This window comes from Pseudorasbora parva, chromosome 21 (genome assembly GCF_024679245.1).
Source record: "Pseudorasbora parva isolate DD20220531a chromosome 21, ASM2467924v1, whole genome shotgun sequence".
Lineage (NCBI taxonomy): Eukaryota > Metazoa > Chordata > Actinopteri > Cypriniformes > Gobionidae > Pseudorasbora > Pseudorasbora parva.
In genome coordinates this window covers 17,675,316-17,692,597 of record NC_090192.1, presented here as the reverse complement: position 1 = coordinate 17,692,597, position 17,282 = coordinate 17,675,316, and the positions used below count along the sequence as shown (strand labels likewise).

At 37.0% G+C, this 17,282-nt stretch overlaps 3 protein-coding genes across 6 annotated transcripts in view; 2 read left to right on the top strand and 1 right to left on the bottom strand.

Annotated features, from left to right (window-relative positions):
- The first annotated feature begins 4,091 nt into the window (after window positions 1-4,091).
- Window positions 4,092-9,986, top strand: acbd4 (acyl-CoA binding domain containing 4). 3 transcript variants are annotated; one of them, XM_067429096.1, is made up of 11 exons: window positions 4,092-4,282; window positions 4,534-4,680; window positions 4,903-5,023; window positions 5,125-5,209; window positions 5,397-5,517; window positions 5,611-5,739; window positions 6,432-6,538; window positions 6,623-6,839; window positions 8,339-8,553; window positions 8,858-8,911; window positions 9,059-9,986. In XM_067429096.1, the coding sequence occupies exons 2-11, from the start codon at window positions 4,593-4,595 to the stop codon at window positions 9,182-9,184; spliced, it is 1,263 nt and encodes a 420-aa protein (XP_067285197.1). In that variant the 5' UTR covers window positions 4,092-4,282; window positions 4,534-4,592; the 3' UTR covers window positions 9,185-9,986. The 3 variants fall into 3 exon arrangements, with proteins under 3 accessions (XP_067285197.1, XP_067285198.1, XP_067285199.1); XM_067429097.1 differs by lacking the exon at window positions 4,092-4,282 and having other exon boundaries at window positions 4,540-4,680; window positions 4,901-5,023; XM_067429098.1 differs by lacking the exons at window positions 4,092-4,282; window positions 5,125-5,209 and having other exon boundaries at window positions 4,542-4,680.
- hexim1 (HEXIM P-TEFb complex subunit 1) lies at window positions 9,981-13,311 on the top strand. Of its 2 annotated transcripts, none has more exons than XM_067429100.1 (2): window positions 9,981-10,118; window positions 11,754-13,311. In XM_067429100.1, the coding sequence occupies exon 2, from the start codon at window positions 11,770-11,772 to the stop codon at window positions 12,751-12,753; it is 984 nt and encodes a 327-aa protein (XP_067285201.1). In that variant the 5' UTR covers window positions 9,981-10,118; window positions 11,754-11,769; the 3' UTR covers window positions 12,754-13,311. The 2 variants fall into 2 exon arrangements, with proteins under 2 accessions (XP_067285201.1, XP_067285200.1); XM_067429099.1 differs by lacking the exon at window positions 9,981-10,118 and adding an exon at window positions 11,377-11,533.
- Window positions 13,312-15,624: 2,313 nt separating this feature from the next.
- Window positions 15,625-17,282, bottom strand: part of arhgap23b (Rho GTPase activating protein 23b) — a 266,684-nt gene continuing 265,026 nt past the window's right edge. The window contains 2 exon segments of the mRNA XM_067429696.1: window positions 15,625-16,296; window positions 16,298-17,070. Coding sequence (XP_067285797.1) covers window positions 16,242-16,296; window positions 16,298-17,070 — 828 coding nt within the window. The 3' untranslated portion in view covers window positions 15,625-16,241.

Genomic DNA, 17,282 nt, shown 5'->3' with positions numbered 1-17,282 from the left:
GATTTTTACAGTACTGTACTCTGCATCTTACAAGCTCGTTCTTTGTTGATATGAAACTGCAACCAGTCAAAATCTATTGAGCAGTCAGTACTGTAAACAAATGGAAAGCAACATGTTCAGGGCAATACGATTTGTTAATTGTACAGTATACAGCCTACAATGCACTGTACTTATATTGGTTGTCTCATCATTTGAAACAGGTTAAATCAGTTTTGAGTGGTTGTGTTCAATCAATGACATTGTGTTCTCCATTTGTATTTGATTGTTGCCACTTGTGTTTACCCGTATGAATGGCATGTGCATTAGAGAGCAGTATGTGTCTTGACAATGAGAATGTGTTTAGAGATTTGCTGAAAAGTCTAAGTGAGATCTGCAAATTGTGTTTTATGATGTGAAATGGTTTAAGGTATTGACAACAGACTGCACAATTAGCTAAATGAGTTCAGGCAACTGAGAAATTTGTTCAGCCGATGGGTTTTAGTGTTTTAGCAATTGAGAAAAACTGTACCAACTCATTCTCATGAAATGCATATACATCACAAATTGTATTTATTGTGCGATTTATACGGCACAATTATTTTCTACGTGCATATGATTTGCATTGTCACCCCATTGGGTAGGTTGAGTTGTTTGGAGTACGTGCACATAACACAATATAAAGGACATATCATATGCACACGAAAACTTCATGCGTAACATATGCACATAAAAACTCATTTTGGCATATAAATCGCACGATAAATACAATTTGTGCTATAGATATGCATTTTCATTAGATTAGGCTGATTTTTACAGTACTGTACTCTGCATCTCACAAACTCGTTCTTTGTTGATATGAACCTGCAACCAGTCAAAATCTATTGAGCAGTCAGTACTGTAAACAAATGGAAAGCAACATGTTCAGGGCAATATGATTTGTTCATTGTACAGTATACAGCCTACAATGCACTGTACTTATATTGGTTGTGTCTCATCATTTGAAACAGGTTAAATCAGTTTTGAGTGGTTGTGTTCAATCAATGACATTGTGTTCTCCATTTGTATTTGATTGTTGCCACTTGTGTTAACCCGTATGAATGGCATGTGCATTAGAGAGCAGTATGTGTCTTGACAATGAGAATGTGTTTAGAGTTTTGCTGAAAAGTCTAAGTGAGATCTGCAAATTGTGTTTTATGATGTGAAATGGTTTAAGGTATTGACAACAGACTGCACAATTAGCTAAATGAGTTCAGGCAACTGAGAAATTTGTTCAGCCGATGGGTTTTAGTGTTTTAGCAATTGAGAAAAACTGTAAGAAGTATAACAAAACATGCGTTTTTATAATGTTTTATATCTACATTTACGTTGATTTATTTTTTTAATATTATGTATTGCCTCTCTTTTTTTCTTTTTTTTTTTGAAGAGACGCTACCCCTCTTTCCTCCTTATTGACAGCCTACATTTAGAATAATAGCTTTGATTAATTATGGAAAAGGTTTAAAAATCATGACTCTTTGGATTGTTTTTCCTGCCGTCGAGCCACAGGCGTTCACTGAATGACCCATCTGGTTTGCGATTACAGATACAAACTTATTGTATTTTACTTGTACAATGAGCATAATAATTACAACAAAAATAAAAATAGAGAGAGAGGACGCAGTGTTCACAATGAACAGTCAAGTAAAACACACACCGCCCATAGCAACGACGTTTATGGCAACGACTTTTCAGACTGACAGATCGTAAAAGATAAACGCGACTTTTCCACCATTTGTTACTGTTTTGTACACATTGTTATATTAAGTATAATTCCAATTTTGTTTTATTGGCCACAATATTATCGATGATTGTTAAAAGGGGCACATTTGATTAATTTTCAAAAAGGGCAGAGGCTCCAACCCACAAAGCCTCCCCTCTGCACTCCCCTGTTGTGCGTAACGTTATGTGTCCAGTCACAAAATGCGGTGAAATCTCCGACATGACATTAATAGTTAGATTAAGGTGTGTACATGTCTCTGATAATGCGACTAAAATAGGCATACTCCACATGTCTTAATCCGATTTATGTGTAGTTAGATTATGACTTTAATCAGATTAAGGTAATTAGAAATCGCTGTCTACATGGTAGCCTCTTAATCAGAGTATTGTCTTAATCAGATTAATATCGGAGTATTGTTGTCCATGTAAACATGATTAATGACAGAGACCTGTCACTACTCGATCCGTACCGGCAACACGATTTGTTCTGCGCATGCGCGAAAATGTTTCTACTTCCTGTTTGACATGGCAAAGCAATTTACGGCAGTTATTTGAATTACTACCACTCGATCCGTACCGCGATAGTTTTTTATTTATTGCATAACTATAAATAAATACAAAATAAACAATAAAGAACAATGAATATGTGATTTTTGAAGAGTTGATAATAAATGTTAATTGTTGTGTTTGTGTATTTGTCAGGAGATGGCGCTATAGTTCACATGTTGTTACCTATATAAAGGTCTCGTAAGAATGGAAGAATTGTTGCACCTGCTGTCAACGTAACCATCTGGCACCTATCTTGCTTTGTCAATATAATATTTACCCATCATACAAATAAAATTTAAGACATCATCCAGCTCTTTACTTTCCTTAGTGACAGAAATATTACACAGTTGGTGAAATACAAGTGCTAATAATTTCCCATAAGCCTTAATTGAATAATCACTAACAGTGAAGAAGTTCCTTAAAAACTGATTTGTAGGCTTAACATCTAGGATATCAAACCCTTGTAAAACTAGTAGAGGGATATTCAAATGCAAACTACAATTTGATTTATAAGATGTAACCAAAAAACAACAAATAAGCAGCAAGTCTGTAAGCTTAAAGTAGTTGTTTTGATGCTTTTATACCATATAGCCTAGTTAAATAAAATCTTTATAAGAATCTAAGTCTCCACATTTACGAGACCTCACTTGGAAAATACAAATGTAGACTATATATTCCAAGGTTATTATTATGTGGCACTAATTACATTGATTAAATAGTTTAGACTTGCTTGACCCCATTTGGGAAATTCAGATGTTTTTGTTTGCATTCAATATTTCATTTTTTAAATGAAAAAGTTATTTTTTTCTACTTCAACATACTTGTCTACAATATAAAGAATACATATGTCTGCATTTAAGAAACACACGGGACAATTTATTTATATATAAAAAAATGTTTCCTGGGATGGATCGCCTTTGCTCCTTTTGTGGAGTGGAAGATGAGTCTGTCCCTCACCTTTTTGGGATTGTTTTCATGTAGTTCCTTTTTTTTTTTTGAAGAAGAAGAAATTTAGAAAATTATATTGATGTCCCATTTGTATTTTTTTGTATAACTCTGACAATAGTCTTAAAGACAAGTTTTTTTTTCTTATAAATCTATTTATTTTTTTAGCTACTTTTTTTTATACACAAGTCTGTTAAACCTTTCTTTATTATTTTTTGTAAAGATCTGAAATGTAATTTAGATACTGTCTTTTCTTCCAGCAATGCCAAAGCTTTAAAGTCCTCTATGCGGTGCAAGAAGTATATATACCTTTTTATAATGTAAAAAGGGAAAAAAGGCATTGGCATATTTTTCACTGTCTCACTCTCTTGAACCTAATTTAGGCTACTATAAATTGCATGTCACCCCTTGCTCAATTTTGTTGTTGTTGTTTTTTTGTGTGCTTTTTTTTAATAGTTTCCTTATATATATATATATATATATATATATATATATATATATATATATATATATATATATATATATATATATATATATATAGTGTTCGTTTTTATTATTTAATTATGTATTTGTTTGCTTGTTTGTTTAATTCATTTTGCTGCCTCGGTCTATTGTTTTTATTTGTTTTGTTGTTGTTGTTGAATCCTTTTTGAACTGTGGCTGTTTGCTTTTTTATTTGTTCAATAAAAAAATTATAATAATATATATATTTTTTAAAAGTGACACCGTTGTCGCAAAAAACTTTGGCGATGACAGGAAGTGACGTCAAAAGTACGTTTTCGCGCATGCGCAGAACAAATCGTGTTGCCGGTACGGATCGAGTAGTGACAAGACCAATCATCGCCACATCACGTGACAGAACCAGGAAGTGAACTCCGGGCCGAAATTCCAAGAGGTGAACGGAACGAAACATTCGGTTCTTAAACTAAATGTGCAAAGAAAGGAGAGGGTGCATCGCTTTCATAAACTGTGTTTACCAACGTGACCGGTCGTTATATTGTTTTTAATTACCGTTATAGTGTTCTGGTATGGCAACAGGATTACAGGGCAGGTGAGTTGAACCTAGCTAACTCTGCTTGACCTCCTAAATTAGCTATAAATCAGACAGGGCAGGAATTCTAAGTCACTTGGACGATTAAAAATAAGTATATTCATTAAAGTAGTAATTAGTATTTTAATTTCATAACCTTTCTTAAGTGTCGTCCAAGTAATATGAGAACACAATTCTTCCGAAACTTTATTTCTGAACATTGCATAGAATGTCAGAATGACACATTTGTCACCAGTGAATATAATTTACAGGTTGTCCAGTCAATGAACATGCGGCAGCAGAAGTTTGGGAAAGATAGAGACCGTATGATATGCCAGATCTTACAATGTCAGAGGCCGGGGACTGTCAAAGGAGCTTTCAGGCGGCTGTCGACGTCATTCAAAGCCTGCCCCAAAATGGTAGCTTTGCTCACCATTGACAAAAAATACATGATTGTACACAGCTGCGATGATGTCATTCAACACGACAGCATCATATTGTAGCAGATATAAAACTTGCAAAGCTTGTCATTGCAAACATTTCTGTAAATGTAAACACGAGTCAACCATATCACACTGATTCACATTATTTGCAGCAGCAAATTATGACACTGGTGTTAAATTTAAATTGTACTTGCACAGGTTCCTACAGACCCTCTTATGAAGTGATGCTGCGGTTTTATGGCTTGTACAAACAGGCAGTATGTGGCCCATGTACAGCATCACGTCCTGGATTCTGGGACCCTATTGGCCGTTACAAATGGTAACTTTTTAACTTAAATTTAACATCATAATTAAGTTCCATATTGTGCCTAATTAAAGTGCATGTGATGAGAGCGATTTAAAGGACTGATCTTGTGTCAGGGATGCTTGGAATCAACTGGGAGACATGAGTCGAGAGAGTGCCATGGCTGCTTATGTGGATGAAATGAAGAAAGTTGCTCAAGAGGTGTGAGAGCTTCAATGAAACCTCATAAATCCATAAAGCAACTTTAGGAGAAAAAAAAGAAGTATTAGCATTTTTTTTTTTGTTTCTCTAAATCATGTCGCTGTGTAGATATCATGCAAATTTGTGAGCGGCCAAGCTAATTATTTGTTTCTATATAAATTCATTTGTTGTTTTATATCACTAACAGGTAATAGACACCATGCAAATCAATGAGAAGACTGCATCCTTTTTCCACTATTTTGAACCTCTCTATCATGTCATTCACGATATGCCTAGACCTCCAGAGGCATTTTTATCTCTCAGATCGGGTGTGTATTATTAATATATTATTATTTTATTTTTTTGTAAAATACTATGAGTTCTGTGTGATAAACTTATGATTTCGGCATTGTATTTCAAAGATGTAAATACCAAAGAACCAATTGATGGTTTTGCTGAACATGATGTGGATAAGACAACACAAGAACCCGCTCTTCAACAGGAGGACACAGAGACGGTCCCTGACAATAAAGTTCAATCTGAGACCACAGGTAATCGAATGATTATCTATAAATGTTGAATGTCTATCCAAAAAATGTTTAACTCCGCCCAAACACTTTTTTACAATGGAAAAGCATTGGTTTTATGCTTGTACAAACAAACACTTGCAGTTTTACTCTTACTCTTACTTTTTTACTTGTTTTCGTTTTGTTTGTTTGTTTGTTTTGTTTTTGTTGTTTTGTTTGGTTTGGGGGGGGGGGGGGGTGCATTTAAATTATATTAGAACCTACTATGGCTGAAATGCACCAGTCTTGATTATTATCCAGACATGTCTGAGCACAGCTATTTTTCAAACATAAGTAATAAATGATGCCAAGATTGTGCACTGTATGTATTATTTCATCGCTGTATATGTCATCCTGGTCGTAAGTCGCACGGATATATAAAATCATTAGGCTATAAAGAAAATATCATGTTCAATGAAGATATTTTTTACATTTCCTACCGTAAATATATAAAAAATTTGCTAAGGACTTAATTTGGACAACTTTACAGCTGATTTTTCTCTATATGTAGATTTTTTTGCACCCTCAGATTTTCAAATAGTTTTATTTTGGACAGATATTGTCCTATCCTAAAAAAACATACATCAATTGAAATCTTATTTATTCAGGTTTCAGATTATGTGTACATCTTAATAATAATAAATAAAAAAAGACTTTTGACTGGTTTTGTGATCCAGGGTCACATATGTGTGTAGAGCCACTTCTTTCTGAGGGTCAGGCGCTGACTTGTGACTCAGAGAGTGAAGTCTTCTGTGACTCACTGGAACAGCTGGACATTAAAAAGGTCTAAAATTTGACTTAATTTACTTAAAATTGATGTAATGATGTATGTCCCACATTTTCTACACTAATTTGTATGCCATTACAGCTTGCTGCATTGCCAGGTGATCATTCCAGTTTCCAGAATGGACATGCATGCACAGAGACCTCTGGAATCCAGGAGCAACATTACAGCCCTCTTTCTCAGGTGACTCAGATGGGTGCTGGACATGGTGCTGAGGGGGCAGAAGATAGGCATGGCCCTCCAAACCACAGGAGGACCAAAGAAAGAAAGGAAATGCAGCAGCACTGGAGGGACCCTTCTGGTGAGATTAATCTGGATTTTCACGTCATCAAAGGGGCTTGGATTATATTTGTTCAAATCTTAAACGGAGAGCTTGTTTGTATATGCATTCACCTTCACAATTTCTCTCAAAAATGATCATCATGTTGGTAAGTACTCTGTGTATCATTAAATCCTTTTTTTTTTTTTACAACACCGGCAAAGGTCGTTTATTCCAGCGCATGTGCAGACAGGGTTGCTAAGTTTTTACAACAAAACCCGCCAACTACTAGCCTTAAACAATAGCTTCTCTGTGGGGTTCTCCGGGAAAAAAATTGTGTTTGGGAGGTAAAATGTGTGTTATTTTGGCAGGGTTGCCTGCTAAAATTCGCACTCATGGGTCTATATATCACATAATAGTCGCTTCAACCCGCGGACATAGAAAACAACCTGTGGAAAAAAAACGTGGACTTGACAACACAGTGCAGTTGAGCTCTGTTGACATCGCTTCGTTGCTCTGATTGGTTGTAGGTCTATCCAATTGATGTCTTTCCTGGTTCGGTTGAAACATGCCCCATAATCACAGCCCAATGGAGCATTTTCATACTCATATTATGACTAGAATTTAGTATGACCATGTCAGATTACCAGTCTTCAGCATCACATGATATTTTAGAAATCATTCCAATATGGTGCTCAAGAAATTAAATTGCCTTCAGGTCTGAAGCACTCAAATTGTCTTTACACGTTTCCACCGCAGGAATTTTCCCCAGGAACTAGGAACTTTTGGGCGGTGTTTCGACCGCAGGAACTAGAGTCTAAATGAAATTCCGGGTAAATATTTCCGCCTTCAAATGACCCTGCTCGTGAGGTAGTACTTTTTCAAAGTTCAGGAACTTTCGAGGGTAGGACTTGGGCACTGAACAAGCTGATTGGTTTAGCTCACCCAGCATTTTATTTCAACCGGCATTTTTAAAAGTCTTTTGCGAGGTTCGTTCTGCGTTCAGTAAATATCAGTCTTGCTCTTTCTCTCTGATGGCACACGTTCGTCTCAGCCATCTCATGGTCATGTCCATAATTGCTGAAAATAACATATATCTAGCTTTACAAGCTTTCAGAATACACTTTAGTATCAGTGCTCTTTTCTGCTGTTTTAATTACCTCTTTAGTAAACCAATACATATAACCAGCAAAAGCAGCACAGCTTGAATCTTCTCCACACTTGTTATTGTTGCAGACAATGTCACGCAAAAATTATTACTGTCCATCACTGACTAGGAGGAGCAGTTGCGCGCAGTCCTACATCACCGGGATAATTTGCCTAATCTTCGCGGTACTTTTAGACTGCAGTGGAAACGCAGACAGTAGCATGTCTGGGGGGAAAACGTTCCTGTAAAAAAAGTTCCTGATACAAATTTTTCCGGGTAATTTCAGTGGAAAATGGGCTTTTGTTACCACATTTTTTAGTGCAGATGAAAGTTTGGTTGTTGTCCACTACATGTCGAAGACAAAAAAAATTATGTATGCATGATTTTGTTCCAGGTTATATGGCCCACCGCAATGCCAGATGGCCGGAGCGGCTTGCCTCAGGGGCTGGTTCAGGGCAAGGGGGTGGAGACAATCCTAAAGGTGGGCCTAACAGACTCCAGGATGGCCAGGTGCAGCAGCAGATCATTCTTGCCTTACAGCAACTCAGAGAGGACATGCAAAGTGTCATGGAACGACTAGAAGTAGTTGAAGGTCTTGCAACTGCAAATGTAAGAAAGCTGAATAAAATAAATACCATAAATGTGTGCTATTTGTCAAAACTGAGCATTATAAACTATGAAATCTATGAAAATCAAAGTTTTACGAATTCAAGAAATATGAAAATTTTGATCAGCAGAAGGATTAACCATAATTGCAGTCATAAATGTGCTACTTTAAATGTCATTAAACAATTTTTAGAAAAATGTTCTGTGAAGTATTTTCTGCATTAAAATTGTATTTAAACTACTAGTATTTTTTGATAAGTGAATACAAATTAATATGTCTTTATTTTATCTGTATATTTATTTTAAGGCTCAAAATTCACAATGGAGATCCCATTTACAGTTCATAGCTGCCGAGGCTGAGGTAAAACTTCTAACAGACTTGTTGAGCATGAGTCTCGAGAAGTAATTGTTGCTTGTCACTGCTTCTCAGTCATACACTTTGTGTTTATATCAGATATGTATGGAAAAGAAAACTCTTTTAAGATTTTAATTTCTGTTTCGCTGACAGGAGAAATGGTGGCCATTTGACTCCTCTGGACGCACATTGCTGCTGTTGTTGGTGTGGCCTTTTGTGACTCAGGGCTTAATGATTTTGTTACAACGAAAGAAGAGAAAGATTCATGTGTGCATATAAATGTACTGTACTGAGTAAAAATGAAAGTAACAGTCAAAGCTAATTGATCATAATTGTGACCTGGTGCTCAGTGTTTCAAGTATAGCACTTGTTATTTTGTGTCAAGTGAAGAGGGGAAATGTTGTAACCTCATATCTCTGAAATCTGATCATTTAATCTTGTATGAACAAGATATGCACAGTTCTGGAGTCCAGGAGTAATGCTGGTTAAATGTAGATGTGTGCACATACTTTGTCAATAATGTATGATATCCATACTCTGGTATTTTGAAAATAAGTCACGTTAAATAGTATCTCTTTGTTAATGTTTGAAAATTTAAATGACATCTGCACCACAAAGGAATACAGAGTACAGACCTGCTGAACATACTTGCAGGATGCAGACAGTGGCCTTTGCGTGGGGAATATAACATGCAGAGAGGCTAGTATATGATAAAAGAACCAGCAATACAATATCTTCTGAACATAAGACAGATTTGTATTTGTTTTATAATGAGCGGATAAAAATGCACATAACAGCTGCATTGTGTAAAATATGATCCACTTTTTACTTTGATTACACATTTATTTGAAGACAAAACTTGTATTTGCTGGGTTGTTTTCCTTTGTGTAGCTCGTTTGAGTTTAAATGGGTACTAGATGCATTTAGGCCTAGTAATATCTAGGCGAGTCGATTCAAACTAAATGTATTTCTTCAGGAACTATCGTTTCATGTTAGATGCATTCATCTTGGTCAAATCACGTACATTATTGTCTACTATAGCATTGTCTTCGTGCGATTAAAGCAAGAATTGGGACTCTTCCATTCGTTCCATTCCATTTGTTGTCCAGAAAATGATTTATCACCAGTTTGTTTTGGCCTTGTATGTGGTTTGTGTTGTTATAAATGCCTTCATTGTGTAATTATGAACATTTCTTACTACTACTGATTTATGGTAAGTTGATAGCTATGCTGTGTTTCGAGCTTTTACTCAGTTTTGACGGAAACGTTGACGTCAGCAAAAATGCGCATTTAAAAACCATGTAAAATTGTGTAAAACAATTATATCGATGTTCTGTTTTGCTTTACTTCTTTTAACAGAAGCGACAGCTTGCTAACTTCCCTAGCACGACTTAATTTATGAGCGAGCAAGCCAACGGCGGGGTTTAATTTCTCAAACCTAAACATTTCCATATGATACGAAACTCATTGGTGTCTTGTAAAACGACTTCGTCTAAAAGCGTGGTAACGTTATACATCTAATCGGCTCTTTAATATACTGGAAAGCTTTGCCAGCTAGCTTGTAGCTAAATCCATCTGTTACATTTCTGCTATAGACTACAAAGAACTCCAAGTATTTCAATGTACAATTATTTTGTTTCGACTTAAAACTAGGTTACTGTTTTTTTTTTTCCCCAGTTTGCTTGTGCCAGCTAATTCATGTTAATCTAGACACCATTACCCAGCTAGCTGGCCAGCGAACATTGCTAAATAATAGCTTCATCGCTAGAGATCAATAACGTTACATGTAACAACCCTAGAATGTGTTATACTTTGTTTTGATTTGACATTTCACTTGAACACGTGAAAAACACTTTAGTCGTTATAAATTGGAATTTTGCCATCACCGTAATACAATCGTTACTGTTCACTTTGAATTGTGAGTGTATTGCTGTGAAAAGAACTACTTTATGCTTGAGTGGTGATCAATCCTCAGAAGGGCGCAGGGTGTAGGTTTAATTGTTAAAGTAGAGAGGCAAAATAACCAAACGCGATATAATATACAATAATTTTAAACTTTCTACATACAATATGACATCAACAAAATGTGTAGTATTATGTATTTGTAAATCGGTGAAAGTTTAATGTGTCGTAGAATGAGGCGGATGTTTCTACCCGCTTCGGACACGCTTGGTAGCGACCACTAGAGTGGCCGGGACAGCTTTCTTTTTGATTGACAACAAAATCCACCAATCAGAATGCTTCGATGGTTCAGCAAGCGTACAAAAACTTTTTACCCAATGGAAATTGCCAGTGGGCGTAACCCACTAGTGACCGAAAACAATTGTTGAATTGTGGGTAATGCAGTTTTGGTGGAGAGATGTTGTTTTGTGCCAATGCCTACCAGGACTTCAAGTCCCACAAAGCAGGGGAAAAACTGGAGGACAGGCCGCATGCGCCTTACGTGGGGGAGGTAATAAATTCACAAGCTCCACTCCTCTTCGTAGCAGAAGCGAATTGGAGTTTGCATCGGTGGGAAATGGTCTTGTACTCGTCGGGAAACCAAGTCAATAGTAGAGGGAAAGAAAGGAGTTAACGTTAACAGTCTTAGGTAGCATAATAACTCAAAAACGATATTTGAGTTGAACGGTAAGGTAACTCATATTTTACTTATGCGAGTTTGTGAATGCTAATGTTATAATCTTATTTTAAAAATCGTTCACTTTTTGAGTAAACATTTATTGTCCCCCAAGTGTTTGGTGGGTTGTTTTCATTGACAGTGTTTATGAAGTTGATTTCTATTCATACCTCAGTTTAACAAAGGAGGGTTTCCCCTCATCTCACTGATCACAAACTTGTATCTCTTCAGGTGGGAGTGTACAGTTATGGAGCTTATTAAAGAAGAAACTGCGCCGGAGGATGACAGCAGAGGGCGGCAGCGAGATGGTCTGACAAGTGTCGTTCCCTCAAAACAAGTGCAAAGAAATCAACTGGAGATCTGTCCGGGTTTGGTGTCTGGAGATATACATCCTATGTGCCGCGGCCGGGATAGGAGCGATCCGGAGCCCAAGGCTGGCGACGCAGCAAGTGACGACGGGTTTCCTGGGGACAAAAAAAGTAAGAGAGACTCTGGTGGTTGCACGAGACTAAACGCAGAGGGGCTGTCAGATGGACGACAGGGCAAGAAGAAACACAGACGACGACCCTCTAAAAAAAAGCGCCGCTGGAAGCCGTACTTCAAATTAACCTGGGAGGAGAAGAAAGAGCTAGATGAACGCGAAACTGCGCGGGCGTCGCGGGTGCGTGCCGAAATGTTTGCTAAAGGTCTCCCCGTCGCCCCATACAACACCACCCAGTTCTTGATGGAGGAACACGACCGCGAAGAACCTGACCTCAACACGGAGCTGGCCGGTCGAAAGTCCGGGGCGATTCGCTCCGATGACACGGCCAGCGAGGATGAGAATTTCGACGCCGAGGAGGACGACGAGGAGGAGGGGGGCGGCGGCGGCGGCGGTGGCGAAGGTAGTGACGGTATGGGCAGACCCGGCCACGCAGGCGGGGAGTTTTTGCAGAGAGACTTCTCTGAGACGTATGAGAAGTATCACGTCGAGACTCTCCAGAATATGTCCAAGCAAGAACTGGTTAGGGAATACCTGGAGCTGGAGAAGTGCATGTCGCGGTTAGAGGAGGAGAACAACTGGCTGCGCCACGTCCGGAGAAATCCTGAGTGCACAGATGACGGCACTGACGCTCAGCGCGTGCGGGAACTGGAGACTGAGGTGGAGAGACTGAGAGCCGAGAATAACGAGTTATTACTCAAAACCCCTAAAAGTAAAGGGCCAGGACTCAACCCGTCTCAGTCAAGCTGAAGCGATGTTTCATTTCCGTTTTAGACGTCAAATCGTTTCACTGTCTTTACTGTAAGCAGCATCTCTATGGTAGCTAATACCCTCTCAGCCTATGCCATCGGAAAGTAACTTAACTCGATGTTTTTCTGACAGAAAATGTTATTAAAATCTTTCGTGCGGACACACATATTTGGTCAGTCGAAAGTAATGTATGTTTGTCATTTGTACGATTAACTCGACAAAAAATAGCCTGCAATGCTTTTCATGTTATGTAAAAGATGTGTTAAAAAAAAAAAACGGCCAGAAACGCTACTACACTTAAGTTGTTGCGTCTTTGCCATGACATCACAATCACATCTCCGCCAATGTCAGGTGTTTTGTTAATTCACCATAATTATTGAATGTTTAAAAGCGCCTTTCATTCAGAAACCAAGCAAACATGCAGCGTTTCAAATTCAGTGGCGCACATGCTTCAGTGTGTTAATGCATGACAAGACAGTATGTTGTAAACAGTGGAAAACCGTCAATGGTGTTTTGCCCAAATATATTGTTGATTAAATTATTTCACGTTTTATTTTATTTCTTTATGTTGCCTGTTATATTCTCTGTCAGTGTTTATATTTTAAAAAAAAAATCATATACATTGAGAATTCCCTTGGCATTTTCCTGCATGTGGACAAACCAATAACTTGTGTTGAAAAAAGAAAATTTTCTGCAAACAGCAAATTGTCAAAAACGGCTTTAAAATGTATTTGCATACATTTTGCTTACACTTTAAATTACTACTCAACAAAAATATTTGATTTATTTACCCGGAACCGTATATGCTAAATGAATATTTTTTTATTTACAAATATTTACAAATTATACTTCATTTTGTGATTTGGGATTATACCTTGAAAAGAAAATCAGAATGGCCAAGAGATTTTGAAGGATGAAATATTAGGAAAAATATGAACAAATGCAGTTTAGGACAACTGTGGAGTCATAGAAATTGTTTGGTCAAGATGATTTGGTATCTTCTCATATCTTTTCACAGAACCTACCCATGTTTCTACAAATAAATACAATATTGTTCAAGTTTGGGGTTCATTAAGAATTAATGTTTGCTTAATGCTGACAAGGGTCAATCAATTGTTTAAGTAATACAGCAATATTGTGAAAAATGTATAGACATTTTACAATAACTTTTATAGGTTAATACATCATTCCTGCGATGGCAAAGCTGAATTTTCAGCAATCATTACTCCAGTCTTCAATGTCATGTTGCTTCACATATCATTCTAATATGCTGATTTGCTGCTCAAAAACATTTGGTACTATATCTGAGTTGACAACATTGTGCTGTTTATTTTCTGTATATATTTTGCTGAATAAAAGTATTAATTTCTTTCCCCAACAAAAATCTTACTGACCCCAAACGTTTGAATGGTAGTGTTTTACCGTAAAAAAAACACACAAAAAAAAAACAGTGGAAACCGGCAAAAATAAATAAATTTCTGTGTACATGTACCTCATACCGAAAGAAGACATTCTTTATGTAACCGCACAGAGGTAAACCAGTGAACAGAGTATTACACAATAAGAAACCATCTAAAACAAATAATATACATTATATTTATCATTTGTACACAGAGGCAAGCCTTTGTACATTTTATTTCAAAAGTTGGTCCACACAATCACCCATATAATGTACATGCACAGGGAAGTAAAAACAAAGATGTTTACATTATACATTACATTTTATATTAGATTGTAAGGGGATAAAAAGTTGACAAACACTTTCTGGTCACAAAAGATTAACTGCACAGTATGAAAGCCATGACGGAGCAAAACCCCCACGGAGCGAAAACTTCCTAAAAATAGGAAGTAGAGGAAAGGGTACAGTAAGTTGGTATTCAAGGATACAATCTACAATATCTAATTTTGACATCAATGTGAAGTTCTGTCATTACCACAGCTTTTATTGCATTGGAGAACTTAAAGGGGGTGACAGTTTCACATCACAATCTAATTTGAGGAACTAGTTTGAAGGCAGTTTAATATCTTAATTATGGATACTATAGCTATCTTATTCGTAGCTCTCTGAAATACTTGATTCTGATTTAGAGGTCAGTTATTGAAATAGAGTGTAATTTTAAACACAATAAGCCAAAACAATTATTTCGTCCGCTTCCAATCTCATTAAGCACTGTGAATAGTGTAATTAAGTCATTCTCCCTAATATGCTCTTAAATTACTCAGTTGTGCACAAGGGATGGGCAACTTCGAGCCCTGGAGGTCAGCTGTCCTGCAGCATTTAGTTCTATCCCTAATTAAACCTTAATTATATGCCAGTCCAAACATTTTGGATTTTTATTTTTATTTTATTTTTTATGTCCATTATGCTCACCAAGGCTAAATGTATTTAATGAAAAATTAAAACAGTTAAAACACTAATGATTTGGTGCTCGGGTGACATTTATTTTGTCATCACAGGAATAAATACAATTGTATTTAATATATATTTAAACAGTCAAACCTAAATTTATTTAGACACCTTTAATTTTTCTCACATTATCAGTTTATTCGCGTTATAGAAAATGGAAATAAAATATGACGAACTCAGTTAAACTTTCAGAACAAATGAATCTTGATAATGTCAGATAACTTTGATAGAAAGGTACGTAATGTATTACAATCCAATCAGCTGTTAAATTAAAATTTGCCCATATAGATAATACCAATTTAGGTTAAGTCTGTGGTGTAAAAGGTTGCATTAGCAATTAAAAAAAAAAAAAAAAAACACTTAAGCACACCTTGGTCAGGGCAAAGTCTGTATATATATATATATATATATATATATATATATATATATATATATATATATGTATGAAGCACATCTCACACACTCTTAAGACCAGGCACCTTTCTGTTGGTCAATGCTGCAAATTCGTGTAACCAACTTAAACCTGATGCAAACCACAGCATGGGAAAATCTTTCACCCTCAAGCAAAATTATTAGCGAACTGATTCCTATTGAAATACCTTGATTGTTACTTTTTTCCAGGCTTATTGTTTTGTACATTGTATTGTATTGGACTATTTTTCTTAGTTAAAGCTATAAAATAATAATAATGTAAGATTATAAAATAATTTCAACTCAAATATTTTTGTATTTGATGAGTAGCCATGTAGCAGGCTAACATACAGTCAGATTGTCATTCCCACAAAACGTATTTTGCGACTGTGAATGTAAATTATCTGCTACATATCATTTATGCTGTGTTCTTAAAGTGGAAGCACTGAATGACATTTTCAACCTCAGACACTAAAAATACTTTAACTTCAAAGTACATTGTGCTTAATCCTTCTTCTACTTGTTGATATCATGAGAATGGCGTTCTGTCATATAGTTTGTGACTTTAGCTGCCAGGCTGTGAGAGGACAAAAGCATTAAAGTTGAGAAGGGCTGAAGTTTGAAAGAGGTTGTTTATGTGTTTCATGTTTTATAGTGTTTTATTGCTTGGTCATCCCTCCCCGGGAATATTAACCAGAACTGTGTGGTGCCTCCAGTCTCGTCTCTGGTGAGCCAGCTTGCCGCAGGCTTCCTGCTCCCCAAATGCCAGCGGCTGTTCGGTTGACCTGCTCTTGACACATCCAGCCCTGCTGAAGAGTTGATTCCCTGCTGCTCCTACCTCTAACAATAGATGCTTTGACTCTTGAGAAGTCCAGGTTTGTATGAGATGCCCGTTCCTCTCCAGTCTGGCTCTGCTCTACGTACAGCGAGTGAGGTCGCACTCTTTCTTCTCTCAGTTTCCTCCATGCAAGACTTTGAGTTGTATTCAAGGGCTGTGGTGGACTGGAGCAGGTGGAGACAAAGGAGTTGTTCAGCTGCAATGAGGCTCCGAGCCCTGACACACTGTGGTGGTGTGGATAATGGAAACTTGGAGGGCGCAGAGACTGAATCCGATCAATTTGTTGTCTCTCAGAAACCTTTACTTTTATCTCATTCTTTTCCTTCTTCAGAATGATGTTCTTCTCCTCTGCCACCCTTTCTTCTTCATGGCCCTCCTCCACCTGTTTTGGTTTTCCCTCCATCTCACTGACTTCCTCAGTCTCTTCTTCTGATTTTCGGGGTCTGCTTTGTCTTGCTTCGCTTTCCCCTGGATTCTCATTGTTGCCACTCACTCCCTCATAGTTGCTGGCTTTGATTGGCTCATACTCAGAGTCTTCATCAGTGCCCCTGCCTGCGAGGAAGGTGCTCTGGTGTTTCTTTCTCTTCCGGGACATGGCTGATATGATGGACAAGGGGAAGAAGTCTTTGGCACTTGGGTCTTTCTTGGAGGTGGAAGTTCCCTGTGATGAAAGTTGTATTTTACTGCAGAGCTATTTGAGGGTTTTACCATATTGTGTATTATAAATAATATAAATATATATACTTAAAGGTGCCCTAGAATGAAAAATGTAATTAACCTTACCATAGTTAAATAATAAGAGTTCAGTACATGGACATCACATACTGTGAGTCTCAAACACTATCACCTCCTACTTCTTATATAAATCTCATG

Bases quoted from the DNA above. Each gene is read 5' to 3' on its own strand.
- acbd4 (XM_067429096.1), top strand. From the start codon at position 4,593: ATGCCAGATCTTACAATGTCAGAGGCCGGGGACTGTCAAAGGAGCTTT. The intron at 4,681-4,902 runs GTAGCTTTGCTC...GTACTTGCACAG, and splicing joins TCAAAGCCTGCCCCAAAATG to GTTCCTACAGACCCTCTTAT. The intron at 5,740-6,431 runs GTAATCGAATGA...TTTGTGATCCAG, and splicing joins AGTTCAATCTGAGACCACAG to GGTCACATATGTGTGTAGAG.
- hexim1 (XM_067429100.1), top strand. From the start codon at position 11,770: ATGGAGCTTATTAAAGAAGAAACTGCGCCGGAGGATGACAGCAGAGGG.